This window comes from Periplaneta americana, chromosome 6, assembly GCF_040183065.1.
Source record: "Periplaneta americana isolate PAMFEO1 chromosome 6, P.americana_PAMFEO1_priV1, whole genome shotgun sequence".
Taxonomy (NCBI): Eukaryota; Metazoa; Arthropoda; class Insecta; order Blattodea; family Blattidae; genus Periplaneta; species Periplaneta americana.
In genome coordinates this window covers 147,365,309-147,384,523 of record NC_091122.1, presented here as the reverse complement: position 1 = coordinate 147,384,523, position 19,215 = coordinate 147,365,309, and the positions used below count along the sequence as shown (strand labels likewise).

General features: G+C 35.1%; 1 protein-coding gene and 1 non-coding gene across 3 annotated transcripts in view; both read right to left on the bottom strand.

Annotated features, from left to right (window-relative positions):
• Positions 1-13,087: 13,087 nt before the first annotated feature.
• The window catches only part of Lnk (SH2B adapter-like protein Lnk), a 59,889-nt gene continuing 53,761 nt past the window's right edge, over positions 13,088-19,215 (bottom strand). Inside the window, exon 7 of one of the 2 annotated variants that reach the window (XM_069829255.1) lies at positions 13,088-15,376. In XM_069829255.1, coding sequence (XP_069685356.1) covers positions 15,248-15,376 — 129 coding nt within the window. In that variant the 3' untranslated portion in view covers positions 13,088-15,247. The remainder of the gene's footprint in view (positions 15,377-19,215) is intronic. The other variant, XR_011332718.1, reaches the window with a different exon arrangement.
• On the bottom strand, positions 15,997-16,070 carry TRNAS-ACU (transfer RNA serine (anticodon ACU)). The gene has a single exon. It is a non-coding gene; the product is annotated as a tRNA-Ser (tRNA).

Sequence of the window (19,215 nt, the reverse complement as noted above, 5' to 3'; positions counted from 1 at the left end):
AGTAACGCCGGTAGTGGCAGGAATGTGAACTGTTTGGAAATACGTACTGTCGGGATATGGGGAGAGGGTTAAGACGATTACTTACGTATTTGTTGACATTAACTTCGACGGTCAACATGGACACGGAGCATTTGATTTGTGTTGTGGAATGTTGCCGTACGCAACCGATGATAACAAATACCCTGCGTACGACTTGCCGGCGCAAAAAACAGTTCGAAAGAGGTTATGGTAGCACACAGACCGTACAGACTGCCATCTGTTGCTACGACGTTCAAGTTATACCGTACACGTTCTCAAGTTCAGATTGAAGAATGCCTTAAATAATAGGCAACTTCTCTAACATATAAACTGAAACTCGCTTCAAATCGGTGACCCAACAACAGTGACGTCATGACACACTTTGAAATGAACACCCAGTATATTGTAAATCTCGTCTGTATATATTTCATCTAGACTGTGACTATAAATTAAGATTTTATAATAGTATTAAGTTTTTTGACTTGTTCCATATTCTAGCTGTAAGCATGTATGAATACCATGGCATGTTAATAAATACAATACAATACAATCCTGCAGATTTTCAGAGTGAATAGCTCATGTTGTATATAACAAAAATAGTGTAATACCATAATGATGGAAAGTTCATAGTTTTCTCAGAAAAAAAGTTCCCCCCCCCCAAATGTTTAACACCCTCTTATTCGGTAATTATTGCGAATAGAATAGTGATTTTTGTCCATATAGCTAGAAAATCTAATAAAGAATCATTTATTCCTATGACGTCTTTCAATAGCGTGAAGGGTTTTCGTGTAAATTTAATTAAAGACCGCTGATTTCAAGCCAATGAATGATGTGAACAGATAGCAACATCATAGCAGAAAGAGATTTGCGTACAGAGACAGACCTCAGTTCGTTGACCTCTTACATCTGTATTACGAGAAGAAAGACGACTGTGATAGCGGTGATGTTGCCAGACTGCTGAAACATCTCAATTAATTTTCTAATTAACTGTGCATTTAATCACAAAACGGTAATATAGGTTTTCTATTCATTTGAGTGTACCCTATCACCCCATTCAATCTGCAGGGTTATTTCACTTCCACCCTGTATAAAATGCTCAAAGGAATTGTTGCATACAGTATTTGTTTCTTGCAAATTTATGAAGAAACATCCAAATTAATTTTTGTGCTCCGAAAAGTACTGCATATTTCTTCGTAAGTTTGCAATAAATTAGTATGCAACAATTGTTTGATCGAAAAAAAAATATATATATATATATATATATATATATATATATATCGCATATTTCATAAGTTTACAATAAAATAATATGCAACAATTTTTTTGATGAATTTCAACGGATGTTTATACGTCACCAACATCGTAAGATGAAGATTACTTTTGTAAATTTTTTTGAGTACTGTACAATAAACTCGCGATTATATGCATGTGGAGTCTTCGGTTTTTGAGTTAATGCACTTCTTTCTTTCTATTCATAATATGAATGGTAGTTCATGTAATGCAATAAAGCACCACGCACATTCATTTCTTGATAACAAATGTTAAAAATTGCATTTTATTTTGTGAACAGGGTGTTTGCAAAACAAGGCTCCAGAACGAGTGGAGCGATCCTGCAAACAAAATAAAATAATTTTTAACGTGTGCCATACACTACTTTTTAGGCAGTCATTTTAACATGCTCGCCTAACATTAAAAGATCTACTTTTATGAGTGGCTGTCTAAAATCTCCTATTACGACTTACTTGCAACTTAGATCAAGCATCATGTCCATTGTACACTGTTATTGTTGTTCAGTCAACTGTCTGAACCTCACAAGTGATACCAACAAGGCACAACTTATGAAGCAACTAGGCCAGGAGATAATGGGATAGGGTGGCCAGTTCCTTTCCCCCTCCATCATTGTACACTATAAAACAAATATTAGAAGTGAATGAGAAACCTGAGAAGGGAGAATAGGTTATTGCATTGGCAGCAGATTATGACATAGAGGTAGGCTAAATAGGCATATAAGTACAGACTTTTAAATTGGATTATCCAAGTATTTCTTTTTTCATATTTTTAAATGTGTTATTTAATGGTGCTGTATCAATTACGACTTTATCTACAGCCAATGAAACTGCTGATATCAAAATAGTGTTTTGGAGAGGTGACACCGCAGTTTTGCTATGGATTACCTGACTAGTTGGAAAAAACTTAAGAAAAACCAATCAGGTATTTGAACCCACGCCTAAGTGTGACCTCGGATCAGGAGACCAGCTCCTTATCCTGGTGACTTTTTTCGAAAATCGTACAACTCCTTCCAACCTGGATAATATACATGTTAAACACTAAGAGAAAAATAATACACTAAAACATTCTTTTACAGTGAAACCTGTTCAAATCAGAACCTGAATAATCCGGAATCCTGTCTATTTTGGAACAATTTATTGGTACCGGCGAAATTCGTATGTATTATATATAATTTTTACTGAATAAAACGGAAACTGTCCAACGTGGAAACGGAAACTACCTGCTACTGTTCAAAACGGAAATAATATTTTGGGCATACTTTAATGTAAACTATATTTTGAAACAACGAGTAATTTCAAGTAATATATGAAATATATAGGTCACTAAGATAAAAACAAGTTTTCTTTGCAAAATTTTAGAGGGTGCGAGGGTGTGTTGGCCTGTCGGTCATAAATTTTATTACCCTGATGACTAGGCAGACGAGTCCCTTCAAAGATTTTCACACCCGTATACTGTCGTAGCTAGACAGAGCGCAAGTGTAGTGATTTCCTGGTAAAAAAAATTAAGTTGCGTAAAATGTGGCATTAACATTAAGTGACGAAGTAAAAGTTATCGAGTTAAAGAAAAATTAGAAACAAAGTGTGTGTAAAATAATGTTGAAGTTCAGTTGTGGAAAACTCAGGAGTGACACTTTAAAAAATAAAGATCATAATGAGTGGCTTGCGGCCAATATTGGGACATAAAAGGAACCAGAAAACAACTGTTTATGTGGAAATAAATGAACTGTTGTGGGAGTGAGTTCTTCATGATCTTTCAAAGAACATGCCAATTTCTGGATCTATTCCGCAAAGCAAGCCATTGAACTGGCAAAGAAATTAGGTAAACCAGAATTCAATGCTTCTAAAGGATGGCTCCTAGTCCAATTAAATAATAATGTGCAGTGATACACAGTACAGTATTATAGTGTAGTGTTAGATATTAAATTGAATGAGATTAGTAAACTTTAGTAATATGTAATGACTGATAAGAGTTACGATAACATTTGTACAGAAAATGATATTTTAATCAAGATGATCCACCAATGGAATAAGCGACAGAAAGCTGATTTAATGTGAGTAGTGTTAAACGGAATATTTTGTACTTCTTGCAGTTTGAGGCATACCATTTTGTTTTTCATGTGTAAGAGTGATAAAATATTCCATTTTAATTTCACACCTGAATAATACAGAAACCTGTTCACAACGGAAAAAAAATTAGGACCATGTCACTTCCGTCTTGAACAGGTTTTACTGTATAATCTTTCGAAATCCTAAGAGCTCATTATGACAAGTTTGTGCAGTGGTTGCTTATGAATGGTGGTGACTTATATAGTAAAAATTTCCAGATTCTGTTTCTGTTACAACTTTTTTCTTGTAAGTATATTTTGCGATTATATTGCTCCTTTGGCCTCTAATCGAAAGAAGTCTTGTGTGTCGGCATGTAAAAGCTTAAGAGAAGTTTATATTACCGAGCAAGTTGGCTCAGACGGTAGCATTGGAGACTTACATTCGGGTGATTCTGGGTTCAAAATCCATAGTCACCAATCTAACTCGGGTTTTCCTTAGTCACAAAGACAAATGCAGACTTGGAAATTTACAGGCCATGATCCATCACCACCTCAAATCATTAATATCATAAACCTTAATCAAAATCTAAAATCATTTACATGAACACAAGCCAACAACAACACACAATAGAACCAGGAACTCAACAATAGTAAAAGCAGTCTACTGGTATACCCACAGATCCTAAACATGCGATATGACCACAGATGAAAAAAAAAAACTTTATATTTTTACAATGCAATACAGATGAAGCTTGTAAAGCTGTGTGCTACTTCTAGGTGGTTTATATGATATAGAGATGCTTCCAGGTCACTTGGTCTAAGGAGAAGATGTCGACAACAAAGTCTACAATTAATGAATGGCTACAATCTTTTAGTCTACGCAATCAATATAGACGATATTAAGACATTTTGGTCTACATATTTTATTTGCAATGAAATAACTACAGAACTTAATAATTTTCGTTTTGCCTGTTCTTGAAAGTTAAATTTGCGATAACAGATCAGCTTTCTCCTGACATTCATATGATGGAATTCAGCAAAGAGAGAACATCTGACTCCACATTACACTACACAAACACACCTCCACAAGAAACAAAACAAGAGGTGCCAAGACCAGCAACGACCAGTTCTGAAGAAGACCAATAACAGGTCGAAACCAGGTACGATAGAATTAACACGAGAAAGTCATATAATACATATTCCAAAGAACATCTCATTGTACCGAAATTATACATATCATTCTAGGAGGAAAAAAAAAAATGAAACAAATATATAGTAGAGATGTGTATACACAACCAAGTTCTAGACGGTTTACACTGAACTACAAATATTGTAAAGGACTGGTATAGTAAGATTCATAGACTAATTTCTTCTCATCAAGTTTCAATGTAGAGTTTCAGAGAGTTCATACAGACTGCACGAAGAGATAATATTTTAATTGCCCAATGACTGGCAGGACATGAGAGAATAAAACACTCTTTCAAGAAAGTGTAATATACAATTAACTTACAGTAGGTGGAAAATATAGCCAGAAATTATAACACTTACAAGGAAAACAACCAAATAGATACTTAGCTAGAGGATTATCATACTGACTGAAGCTGTATTCTCAAAATGTCGAGAAGATGAAAATTGAAGAAAATATAAAGTGGCCAGACATTCCGTTTTGAATGGGACAGTCCTATTTTTAGACATTTCATCCTGGTGTTCCAACAGTTCCTGTTGGAATGCCTATTAGTAGCGTTTTGTTGGAAAATGCAAAATAGAATCTTGCTGAACAATGTTGCAAAATGGAATGATGTTGAACTGTTGGCGACATATCATGTTCAGTGAATTCGTTTGTGTGACGTAATTTGCTAGTGCAGACAAAGTCACTCAATGAAATAGAAAGGAGAAAGAAGTCTATATTAGATGGATAGAAATGTTTCAACATTTCTCCTTTCAACAATTTGTCATTCAGAAACGTTGCTAAAATTGTAGAATTTGACTTAATTCTGCCTGGAACCAATGTTTCTATAGAAAGAGTTTCTGCCAGAATGAACAAAATATGAACTGGAGAAAACACAATTAAAGATTGACATATTGAAGGTACCAGTATTGCTAATTACCAAAGTTAATTTCAAATAGTTTCTATGCTTTCTTCAGTTTCTTGAAGCAGGATATGAAACTTTTTATGGAAACTCAGTCACCAGAAAAATATGCCCAATGTTGTGTTATGAGTAATGTAAGTTAGTTCCGTTTTGGTGATTTTGTTACATGATACATCTTAAACAGTTAATGTCTATGTTATGTTTACATTATTTTAAAATTAAATAATTAAATTTCCATTTGCGGAATTGAATGCAATACCGTAAAAGAGAGAGTTTTCTACAAAGCTGTATTACTAGTAATTGTCCTGTTTTTTGCTTCAGATATTCTGATCACATTAAGAAAATGACATGTGCAAAATTACTGCCCAATGATCATTAAAATAATAATTGAAAATTTGTAGATCATGGGATATGCAGACATATTTTTGTAGACCTTATTTGTTTAGACATTTTCCTTTGGACATTTTGGTATTAGACCAGAAAACGTAGATATCTGCCTGTACACATTAGTTCTGTAGACAGTGTGACCATGAATCACAGAGATTCATGCTTTAATTTCAAATCAAGAATAGATAAGGCATTGACAATGCGTTCTGACCATTTCATCTCAGGGGCAAAGGTCCCTAGCACCAATTTCACGAAAAACTAAGTAATGAATTGGCCCTGAAACAACAAATGCATACAATAGGATTCTGAGATGGAAATTCCAAGTGTAGGCTTTGTGGTCTAGGAAGGCTGCCTGGCACATAAACTATGAAATGTGACTGATTGAACCCCAAAGTATAACTGTTCATTATCAAGAATCCAGAACAAGGATACCATCTACATAGGTTGGATAAAAAGTAATGGCAACACTGCTGTCACGTGACGATGGTGCGTTCGAGAGCTGCCAGCTGTGTGGACATGAACAAGGACTGTTAGATGAGTTAGTGCAGCCAGCGGCGACAGTACTCCATCAATCTACTGCAGTGTGTAGAACGTTCACTTTCATAGGGACAGTGCGAGCGCCCTAAGACCATCCTTACAAAACTAGAGCAACGTTCCTGGATCAAAATTGAAATGGCACGAGGTCATAGTGCACAAGAATGTTTTCAGGGACTGCGTGAAGCATGTGGTGATGCAGCGTTGCCATATCGCATAGTTGCACGATGGGTTAAAGCATTCCGGGAAGGCCTTGTTGCACTGGTACCAAAGGGAAGGTGACGACTTTCTTGGACGAATCGTCGCTATGGACGAAACCTGGACTCGCTTGTATGAACCAAACTTGAAATGCCAATCAAATGAATGGAAGCATCCCGGTTCTCCTCGTCCAAAGAAAGTGCACCCTACACAAAATGCTGTGAAGGAGATGTTCATTGTGGCGTATGACATTGATGAGGTAATACTGCACCACGCTGTACCTCCAAGGCAGACAAAAAACGCGGTCTACTGGAACATCCACCGTACTCACCCGATATGATCCATGTGATTACGATCTTTTCACCAAAGTGAAAGAACCACTGCAAGGGACCCGGTACAATACCAGAGATGAACTTATCCGTGCTTTAGGGCGGTCAATATGGAACATCAACAAAGATGGACGCGCTGATGGTGTATGACGCCTTCCAAACATTTGACAAAAGGTAATAAATAAGGGGGGCGACTATATAGAAGGTACGTAAATGTTGTACCCCTGTGAATAAAGCCATGTCAGAAATATCGAACTGTTGCCATTACTTTTTATCCAGCCCTAGTAAAGTGAATGTGATCAAATTTCTGAAACTGTACAGACCCAAGGCTACTTAAATAACTCTGCCCTTCTGATGTTAAACACATAGAAATGATGGTCCCTTTTTGGTTAAAGTGCTCAGATCTAATGAAACTCTATCCCATTTCTGAAGATCAAACAATTTTGGAAATTCTTTTTAAATTCGAATGATAGAAAACAAAATCAAGTAATCAAACTGACAAAGATGCATATTTAATTCAAAGAGAGGAAAGGAACAGGGAAGGCAGAAAAATCTAGCTACTATGGCACCAGTAGTACTCTACGCAAGCTTTTATATTTCATCTTAACCAGTCTTTCTATGAATGGCTGAGTGAAATTATTCACTAACCTTTTTATTGTCAACTACAGACCAAGGATCTGGTAGCATTATTTAAAGACTTTTCATAAAATCAACTTGAGGTACGGTAAAAATTAACAAGTACTGATGAATTATCTCCTCCACTACCAAAAGTCTTCTTTTGGTAACAAGAAACTGCGAACCAACAATATGTCTATATTTGGCACATAACAAAAACTAGAGACCTGACAGTCAATTCACACACATGCTATTGTGTAACAATTGAGCAAGTCTAACAGATTCATATTCTTAGATTATCAGTATTAATACGTGGATATTACAGAGCAAGAAAAACTATCCCCTCCATACTGCTTTAGTGATTACTTTGATATGTACAATATACAATGTAGGAATATGTGCAGCTGAGCATTTCATTTTGCTGTCATGGAAGTCCACCGTGAAAAAATATCTGTATGTGTGTGAGATGAGTAGATAAACTAAGTTGGTTAAGAATTCTGGTTACTACATATTTTAGGTCCTTTGACAAATATTTCATCTTGTATGTAGGGGTCTGATTTTTTGGTAATAACAATAAAAGCGAAAATCATTCCAAATGTAATTTTTAGCAGTATTCTGCCCACCTTTTAGACTAATACATATATCACAATTTACTTACAACCACGAAATATGGCAAAATTTGTTGGTTTGCGCGAAATACTGTATTCGATTGCTGCGAAATAAGAGCCATTTATCACGAAAATTACGAAATATATCCCAAAAGAGCCTGATTTTTTTATTTCTCTTATTTGTCTCTCTCTGAATTCTTTGTGTAAAACGCCCATTCAGAAATTGTATGTAACAGACTGCTATAATACTTAATTTTTCCATGTTGAATCTTTTGTACACTACTTTTAACACTTGAATATAAATAATTGATTAAATGGCGATCTTACTCGTGTTAAGTATGTAAGCATGTGCGGTTTACAGCTGTTTCGGTGTTACTTGACACCATCCTCAGAGCCTACTAGATCTCGACGCTATCTCAACTTCGCTGCCTGTTGTGTGGGTGCGTTCGTGTGATGAAGAGTTGTGTCAAATAGTGTGTGTGTTCTGAAATTGATCTGTGTGTTGAGAATTTGATTAGGGCGTGTTTTAGTGTGTCTGTATATTTCATATTGTTCTAGTGTGTTGAGTTTTTGGTTTTTGGGTTGTATGTGTAGGATTTCCATGTCTGTATTTATGTTATTGTATGTGTGGTTAGCATTAATTATGTGTTCGGCAATAACCAGAGGACACAATACATCTACTTATGCCGAACACATAACTAATGCTAACCACACATACAATAACATAAATACAGACATGGAAATCCTACATTACAACCCAAAAACTCAACACACTAGAACAATATGAAATATACAGACACACTAAAATACACCCTAATCAAATTCTCAACACACAGATCAATTTCAGAACACACACACACACTATTTGACACAACTCTTCATCACACGAACGCACCCACACAATGGGCAGCGAAGTTGAGATAGAGCCGAGATCTAGTAGGCTCTGAGGATGGTGTCAAGTAGCACCGAAACAGCTGTAAGCCGCACATGCTTACATAATTAACACGAGTAAGATCGCCATTTAATCAATTAATTTTTCTGCCACTTCCTAGCATTCATATCTCTTGGATTTCTCTGTGTTTGATATTCTCATTTTACAACTTACATACACCAAAATACTTACTGACTGTCACACAACAGTTCGTGCGGATAATGCTGTGTATTTTGGATATATATTTGAATTCTGTGAATGTTGTATTATGTTTATCGTATGTGTACATTTTAAGAAAATATGCATCATAAATAAAATTTGATAATGAGAAATTTCTGTTAAAAATGGCTATTTAATTAACGAAATACTCACCTAAGCACCGAAATTAGAAGTTCTATTTCACCAAAAAATCAAGCCCCTACTTATACGTCAAAGAGTATCATTTCGGACACAATAAAGGTAACCTTATCACAACTATATATTTCTTGCGTGTTTATATACCACAAAGAGTGGCATTTAGAATCATTCCCTTGCATTATACCATATATATCATTTGTGCTCCTATATAAAATCTGTATAATGCTTGACAGAATACAAATGGGCAAATGTTAATGGTCAAGTTATCATACAAGATATTATAGTGAAGATATTTAAAATCATGCAGAGAATTTAGAATAATATTTTGTAGATGGATATCTATCAGAAAGTAGATAATACTATATCATATACAAACAAAGAAAGTAATCACAAGTTATAAACAAAGAGGATAAGTCGACAAACATGGTACTTAGACAAGGCATCGTAACAATAATAATACTGTTTTATTACACCATTCTGCGCCATCTGGTGGGCATTCAGCAGACCTAAATTCCATCAACAATAAAGTCGTTGTCAATACTGGCTGAGTTACTCATGAAAATATAATTAAGGGCACAAAAACTGCTGAGGCCAAAACCTAGTAACAAAGATCCAAGTACTGTAAGATTTGTTACATTTTGTTCACTTTCCGTTTTTACATGGTATCAAACCAGTGTAACTGTCTCAAGATGAATGATCAAATTGCTGAATGAAAAGTCTAAATACTTTTCATAATGTGTAAAAATACGAAATCTAACTCTCAACTATATTTCAACTTATTAAACTCTTAAGTTATCTGTACTTTAAAAAAAGGATTTTGATAAAAACGAAGATTTGTTTTTATTTTTCTGCCTGTAAGAAACGCTATCATTCATAATGAAACAGTGTTTCGTATATGACAAATATCCGTTATCTTGCTAAAGTAATTAACATTTCATTATATTCCTATTTGAATTACGGCACAATAGCAAGTCTAAATATTTAAATATTTTTTTTAAAGTAACAAAATCAGAGTGATTATAAAATATACATAGGTTTTTTGTTTCTGTGTGAAATAAAATGAACCAAGGCGCACACAGATGATCATCTCATCTCTTAGTCATGGTTCTTAGTACATTGCATCACCATCAAACTGAATTCTTATGTACTTGTGTCGAGACGAATGTTTTTCTAGATTATTTGGGCTCAATGTGACAACCAGTAAGATAAAAGCAAATGATACATGTTATACCAGGTACTGTAAATATACACTGTACAACAGAACATATTATAATCCTTACCAAATGATTCCTAAAAAGCATGCCGCACAATCAATCAATCAATCAATCAATCAATCAATCAATCAAAGAACATTATGGAGCATGTCGACTCCATGTCGATTTCACAAAATGTTTCCACTCTGTTTTGTCTTTTGCTAGTTCCTCCCAGTTGGTAATTCCCATTTCCATGCATTCCTTCTGAATTTCAACTTTCGAAGTATGCCGAATAAAAGAATATAAAAAAACATTTTATTCCTCCGCAAACAATTTGAGGAAGAGGAGAAAGATACGTGTTGCATTTAATTTTCTAAAAATACTGAAAATTTCCAATACATTAATGGCCATTCAAAAACATTATTTAATCAAATTTTCTCCTAATCATTCGATCTGTACTCATGTGAATTAATTGTACTGGATTTGCTCGTGTAATTTTACTCTTTTTACTCTTTTTGATCACTGAAAAATTGGGTGCAAGCCACTGCATTAGGGTACATACACATTGGAGCGACGATAAACGATAAAAGAAGCAGCAATGCTATATCAGAGAGAACTGAAGCATGCATTATCATTGAGGTGTGCATATTGGAGTAACGATAAAAGCGAAGATACACGATAAAAGCGACGAAAAAGAAAAGTTCCATTTTCTTCACTCATGTCGTTCATATGATCTCTGATTAAGATAATATTAATCTGTATAACTACCGGTGGTTATCAATATATCCGAATATTAATCGATTTATTATTATTTCGGCTTATTAAATTAATTATTGTAGATATTGGCAAATTGATCAGTTGTGTATTTATTCGTCATATGTTATGTGATCACAAGAACCAATCACAACACAACGAATTTATACTATCTTTGGGATGAGAAACGGGTTTATTTTTGTACGTATTTAAGTTATATTAACCTTGAGCTTAGCAGCTGATATTTCCTATATATCTTCTTTCATTAAGTGGATGCATAGAATATCTTCTACAGATAAATCAAAATGTTCGCTTCCCGTGACCTCGTTGCTCCGATATGAACACTTTATTCTTTGATAATACCAAAGCGTCACTAGATCGTTTCTTTTATCGTTTATCGTTGCTCCAACTTGTATGTACCCTTAGAATGACAGACAATACCATGAGAACATAAGTTGTTTCGTGTAAAACTGAATCAGATTATACATGGTGATCCAGGATGAACATTACCAATAAGAAAGTTTTATAAATCAGTAACTAGTAAATTTAACTAAATGCTGTTTGCTGCAGGGGATAAAGAACCTCACTACATTCTTATGTTGGCAACACCGTAATTACTAGTGTTGTGGGATTTAATCGATTAATCGATCAATTTCTGTTGTAAGATTAATCGATCAAAATATTTAATCAAATAATTGAGTCGATTAAAATTAATCGGTTGTAGTTGATATTAATTATTATTTTGTTAATACAAACTCATACTAAAAATTCCGACAATATCTCTCTCTTGGAAATTGCTTACATAAAAGGACAATAGTACTGTTATTTTCTAACTGTAAACCAGGTAGTGTAGGGAAAATCTTTGCACAAACACTTCAGAAAGAGATGGAGATATGAGGACAGTGACCTAGTCTACCTCTATTGAAAGTTGAAACAGAATGCGAAAACGTTATTAAGTTTTATGGTTTTCCAAGAAAATTTCCACCTTGTCATCTCATCTTCCTAGCATATGAAATACATACTTTTCTGGGATTCTTCCCCCTCATCCGTTATAAAATATCCATGTCTACACTATGTGCAAGTGAGAGCGTAATACCTTCTTCCCTTTCTAAAATCTGGTAATTCGATTACAATAGGGACCAGTCTTCTGTTTTGACTGCTGTAGTTTTGCAGTTGCAGTTTCTGTACTGAGTTTGTATATGAAGGTTGTGTTTTTAGTTTGATAAAGAAAAAAAATCAGTTTTCTGTGGTTTGTGAAAAGTGTAAACTTCATTATGTCATATGAAAATTTGAGAGGTAAACTTCTGTGAAATGTTTGGATTTAAATTGAACGATCGTGTAGAAGTGCTTGACAGAAAAAATGTTTTTTCGTGTTTAGTAATGCAGGAAATATTGTTACTAAACATAGAGTGGCACTTAATTCGCAGCATGTGAATGCACTCACATGTTTAAAATCATGGCTGAAGCAGTATTAACTAGGTGAGTCTTCATACTTTTTGTTATTTATGTTTGTCTCAAAAATTCCCGGAGAAATTGACACAATAAATTATAAGCCTCATAATAAATATGTTAGTAAGTAATTAAAATAGTTGTTTTGTAATATAATGATACAATATATACAGATATATAACATTTAATACGTATGCTTATAACTGAACATAAGTTAAATTCAACAATAACTGTGTATTACAGTATATTAAAACATTTTTTCAACTCGATCAAATTCAAATAGTTAATCGATTAAATATTTTGATCGATCAACAGCATTAGTAATTACATTTCACATGACTTTCACTAGATGTTTAATTGTTCTTAAATGTTATGTTAGCAACACTGTTAATCGATTTATTGCTGCTGACATTTCAGACTTCATTAAGTCTGTCAAGCCACATGAGGTATACATATGGAGATTTACTGATTACCATAAAAACTTGGCGAGTTCTTCTGTCTTTTGCAGCAAATAGCATTTGGATAAATTTGTTCGTTGTTGAGTTATAAAACTTTCTTATGGGTAGGCCTAGTCCTGAACACACTGTATAGGAAGAGGTGACGTAATTATCAATAATACATTGCATCGGTGGACACTATAATAAAATTGTTCTCAAATTATGAATCTCTCTGTAGTTTGAGGAATTCAGAGACTTGGCAGTGATATCTGAATCTCAGGTATGAAACAATTAGACAGATGAAATTAACTTCTAAAAAAAATAATCTTAAATTAAGATAAGATAACTGTCCTGTTTTCTTCATTATTTTATAATTTCTCTGCTTATAGTTTTAAAACTGAGAAGAAATAACAATTTCACACATTACAGTACGTGACAGTGGTACAGTTTAATGATCTATCTCATCTATGAACAACACTAACAAATAAGTCTCAAAGTAACTATGACATTTTTAAATGGATAATTGAAACATGAATAATATAGTATTCACTTAATTTCTCTACTATAGAACGCTAAATTGCAAAATTAAATAGTGTACAAAAGCTTTCGGCTGAAGTATAATGTCATAGTTGAAGAAATTTTATAATCACTCTGTGCAGCTGTAGTAAAACAAAAGAAACCCATTCACTTAGTACACAATCTCTGGTATAATAAACTATGTTAAACTTAAAATTTAAACATCATTTCAGAATTAGTACGAAAGTCATGAGCAACCCATTGCTATAATTCAAATTCCAACAATGTAACAAAAACGACTGCATGATCGTAATCTACAGACTTTACGCTATGTAACGACATATTGTGACATTGTTAACTTCTATCATGTGACCACAGGCAATGTTTGAAAAATGCCCGACAACACTGTTTCGTTTCAACAGTGTGCTGTTATTGATTTCCTTCTTAAAGAGGAAAAAAATCTGCTACTGAAATTCCTCAGACTTCAACGTGCATATGGAGATGTGTGCATGGGCGCCAGAAGATGGATGAAAAATTTAAAAGCTGGGAACACAAGCATCCAAGATGAGTTTCGTAGCGGTCACCCTCAAACTACCTCCATGAAATGCAACAAGAAAAGAATTGATTAGTTCTGGGATGCATTCTGGTTAAATTTCTTGAACCTGGACAGATCATAAATGCTGTGCACTATATCCAGACATTTATGAAGCTCTGTTGTGCATTGCATCAAAAACGTCCTGAAAAAAAATCAACTTGCAACATGATAACGCAGGGCCTCATACTGCTCGTGTCATCGTGAAGAAAATAATGACATTTGGGTGGGAAACTCTTTCACTCTCTCCCTACAGTCGCGACTTGGCACTCTCAGACTACCATATTTTTGGTTCAAAGGAGCAGCATATACGAGATGCTGGAGAAATCTGGAAAGCAGTGTGCCAATGTCTTCAAGAAGCTGGAACAGACTTCTACCGCAAGGAAATTTTCAAACTTACAGAATGGTGGGAAAAATGAGTGCAAGGAAATGGAGACTATATTGAAAAGTGACATAGAAGTCTGTAGATTAAGATGATGTACCTGGTTTACCTAAAAAATAAAAATTAAGATCTATAACAATGAGTTGCTCATGACTTTCAGTATGACCCTCGTATATCTTGTTCATTATGGAGCTCATAAAGAAAACCTGTAACTTGCTGCTCTAAGGAATAAAAAATTGAAGATTGCTATTTAAAGCAAATGGGTTCAAATGTTCATGAGTTTATTTTACTGATAAAATGAAGATGAATTGAAGTCTGATTCTCTTTGGCCCCCTCAGATTTAGACAAATAGGCTTAACACTAATCCAATATCAACAACTTTGGTTCAAGGCTGTATCCCACATGTATCACATAATAGATGCAGTGTAACTATTCTTTTAATCTGCATTTAGTTTGGATACCTGTCATTAATTAATAAATACATGACTCTTGTGAGATGTTTTTCCTTAATATCGCGTCTTCCTTTAGACAAAGCTATATGTGTTCTCTACAGCTCTTCCTGCACTGGCAGAACCTCCCGAACCACTTTGCCTCTCTTGCAACCTTTCCATGGATTCTGTACGTGTGCGAATTGTGCCTCCATGTGTAACCACCTGTAAGAGATGAAGATACGGTATTTTAGTTTATTTAAATAGATTGTCATTTTGAGTACTATCACCATAAACAAGACCACACCTCTCATACATACACCCAAGTATATACATAAAGAACATGTTAATAGTTCTGTAGATCTGAAGACAGACAGGCAGGGTCTCAACATTCTTTATTAGAGAAGCAAAAATGATCTGTAATTAGCGAAGATAAGAATAAGCATTTCTTGGTGTTTCATCTCTCAAGGATCCTCAGATATGACTTTTCGTTTACAGATATTGTTTTCTTAAGACATTTGCTATCTAAAATCATAAAAAAATGAATAATCCTCTAAGAAACAAAAAAGATGATGGGCTATTTCGTTAAATTAAAGTGTCTTATGATATTTTGTGAAACTTGTGTTTCTAGCTTTAAGATTCTATTCCACTTTAGTAGCTACTATATAATATTATGTTTCAAAATGTTTTGCACTTGATTTTGAAGTGTATTTTAGGAATTAAACCGTCGGAGTAGCTTTTACTGGACTTTAAATAATAATAAACAATTTTACGGATAATGCAAATCTGGCTTTCAGGTAGTAGCTCCCTGTGAAGCAGGTTTGAATAATTTCAAGGAAAAATTGTTCCGAGGCCGGGTATCGATCCCGGGACCCTTCGCTTAGTGCGCGAACGCTCTACCGACTGAGCTACCCCAGGAACTCATAGTGTGCACTCATAGTTGAGTTCTGGCGTCTTGTCAGCTCATTTGAGTTGTATGGATACAAAGGAAAAATTGTGACGGTGTCGTATATAGTTCCTGAGGTAGCTCAGTTGGTAGAGCATTCGCACGCTAAGCGAAGGGTCTCAGGATCGATACCCGGCCCCAGAACAATTTTTCCTTGAAATTATTCAATTTTACGGATAATTAGTGATTTTCGATATTCCGCGGAAATTTGTGCATTAATTACTGCGAATTATTGGGCGTCGACTGTAATAACAACAATATCACAGAGGAAATTAGTAGAAAGATAAGTAGGCTAGTAAAAGCTACTATGGACTTCAGAAACATTTCAAATCGAGATTTATTTCTCGTGAAACTACATGTAGATTACATAAAACTCTAAAATAAGACCTGTATTGATGTATGCATTTGAGATATGGACTCTGACAGAATCTGATATATCACGGTTAAGCATATTTGAAAGAAAAATATTATGGATCTATCAAAGAAGGGAAAATTTGGAGAATAAGAAGTAACCAGAAGTTGTATCAACTTTATAAGTCTTCGAACATAATACGAGCAATTAAGGTCTCCAGATTCAGATGGGAAGGCCATGTTAAGAGAACTGAATGAGAACGAGATACTAAAAAGGATTATGGAATTTAAAACTGAAGGGGAAAAGTGGGCAAGAAGACTTGACTTCGTTGGGTAGATTGCATTATGAATGGCATCAGGAAGTTTGGCGTTAAAAGCTGATGGATGGCAGCCAAAGATAAGAACTTATGAAGAAAGCTCTTGAAGAAACCAGAGGTTCGACCCAAGCTGTAGAGCTACAGATGATGATGATGATGATGATGATGATGATGATGATGACGAAAGCTACAATTCTGTTTTGTAATTGGTTTCTGCAGTCTGTACATGACTGGGCTGTGAATCCAGAACTAAACTTTTTTACTGACTAAGCATGTCTACATTTATTGGAATATGTACACTTAGCGGCAAAAAGAATGGGCCGGCCAACAATTTCTAAGTTCCAGAGACATAACATTGCGCATGCTCGTCTCGTCACTAGGTAACACATAATTAAACCATTTAAATTTGCTGTATTTTGTTTAAGAGTCTAAAATATCTAATAAAATCGAATGGCAGGTTGATTCTAGATACATCAGGGCCCTTGAAGAGTGAAATAATAATAACATAATTGATAAAATAATACAAAATCAACCGGAGTGAATATGAACAGGAAAACCACGTATTATGCCAAACTGATATTAACAGTGACAGTAGCATAAGTTGTTATGGCATTGGTCTATTGAACAAGTTGATAGTAGTAGCTCAAGGTTCGAATCTCCCCCAATCTTCTTTTTTTAATTACAAATTTGCCATCATATGTGTCTCGCAAAGCTATAATTATGTGCCGATATCTCTAGAATAGGCCCGAACTCTAATAAATAATAAACCTCCCTCTCTCTTTCAAGCAATAATGCTATCTGTTAATACAACGTTCTGTCTCGTCATTACGCTTGAAGATGGCACAAAAACAATAAATGATTGCCCTGGTTCCCATAGGTTATTCTGCGTATGCTACTCTCCGACAGGACTTCGATTGGAGAAATGTCATTTTCTCCAATGAGGTAATTGTCTCCAATAGCAATGATAGTACTGCCCTAGTTTATTTGTATGAATGGCCACCGATACGATGAACGTTTCGTGAGACGAATTATTAACAAGTCAGGTTGCGTGGGGGTCGCATGTTGGGGGTGGATGTCATACTATGGGGCAAGACTTCTGGAACGCATCCACGGGCAGTTTACGGCAAAAGTCTACGAACACATTTTGGCAAATGTAATGATCCCTTCCGCCCGAAAACGATATCCAGAAAGAACACTTTTCTTCCAGCAGGATAATCACTTGATACACACTGCCAACCAGATTCAAAGATAGTTTACGAGGAGGCGTGATGTCAACCCAGTTGATTGGCCTCCAAATTCACCAGATATGAATCCAATTCAAAATTTGTGGGCTGCAGTCAAAAGGATCCTACGCTCTAATTGGGCAGAACAACCACCCATTCGGACACCTGAGGAATTGTGGGACAGAGTTCTAGATGCGTGGGAGGAGATGGTAAAAAATTTAGACCTGTTCCATAATCTTATGAACTCCATGCCGCACAGAATGAGGGCAGTTGTTGACGCAGGTGGTTTGTGGACGAGATACTAGTCTCCACCACAGGCCTTGTTTTGTCAATATATTAAAAAATTGTTTGTTTTTGTTAATTTAATTATTTATTTGTGTTTGATATGAGTTCAGTTTTTTAGGATGTGAAACAAGTATTTTTGTTTATACAGGCCAGGTCTCACCTATTCATAGCCTACAGGTGATGAGCAATAATATTTTTACAAGGCAGGCATAACGAAGTTTGTTAACAAATGCCATTTCACATTTAAACTAATAAATTAAGTAAAAGTTAGAATAAAAAAATAATAATTTTGCCGTACCGGGAGGCGAACTCACAACCTCCAGTATGGATGTCAGACTTCTTACCACTGGGCCACACAGTGCTCGTAAGGTTTATTACATTATAGACGGACGACTTTCAATGAAGAGACACCACAGCAATGCCTTGCAGTAGGTTACGTTTACACGAGTGAACTGCACGATAGAACTTAGCATTTCTATTGACCTAGAGTCGGCCCATTCTTTTTGCCACTAAGTGTACATTAAAAAAAAACAACATTATTGCAGTTCGGAACCATCTAATCAGTTACATGAGCACCCATTACATGACATTCACAATGTATTTTAACATTACACGAGAAGACCTGAGCCTAAATCTCAGCAATTTAATGAAGTAATGTAAAGATTGTCTACAACCAAATTTAGTTATTTTACGATGCTTTATCTACGAGGCGTGTTCTTAAAGTAAGTTCCGTTTTCAATTACAGCCGTCGCATCGCTGCAATCGTTATTTTGTGCATGCGTGTTTTCTTCTTCAGTCCTCAGGCAAGCTGTGCATGCACTTTCAGAGCTTCAGTCCGTGTGTGTGGTTAGTTGTGATCAGTTGAAATGATTAAAGTGATCGAGCACCCCACCGACTGTGAGATGCGGTCTGTTATCCATTTCTTGAATGCGAGAAACATCA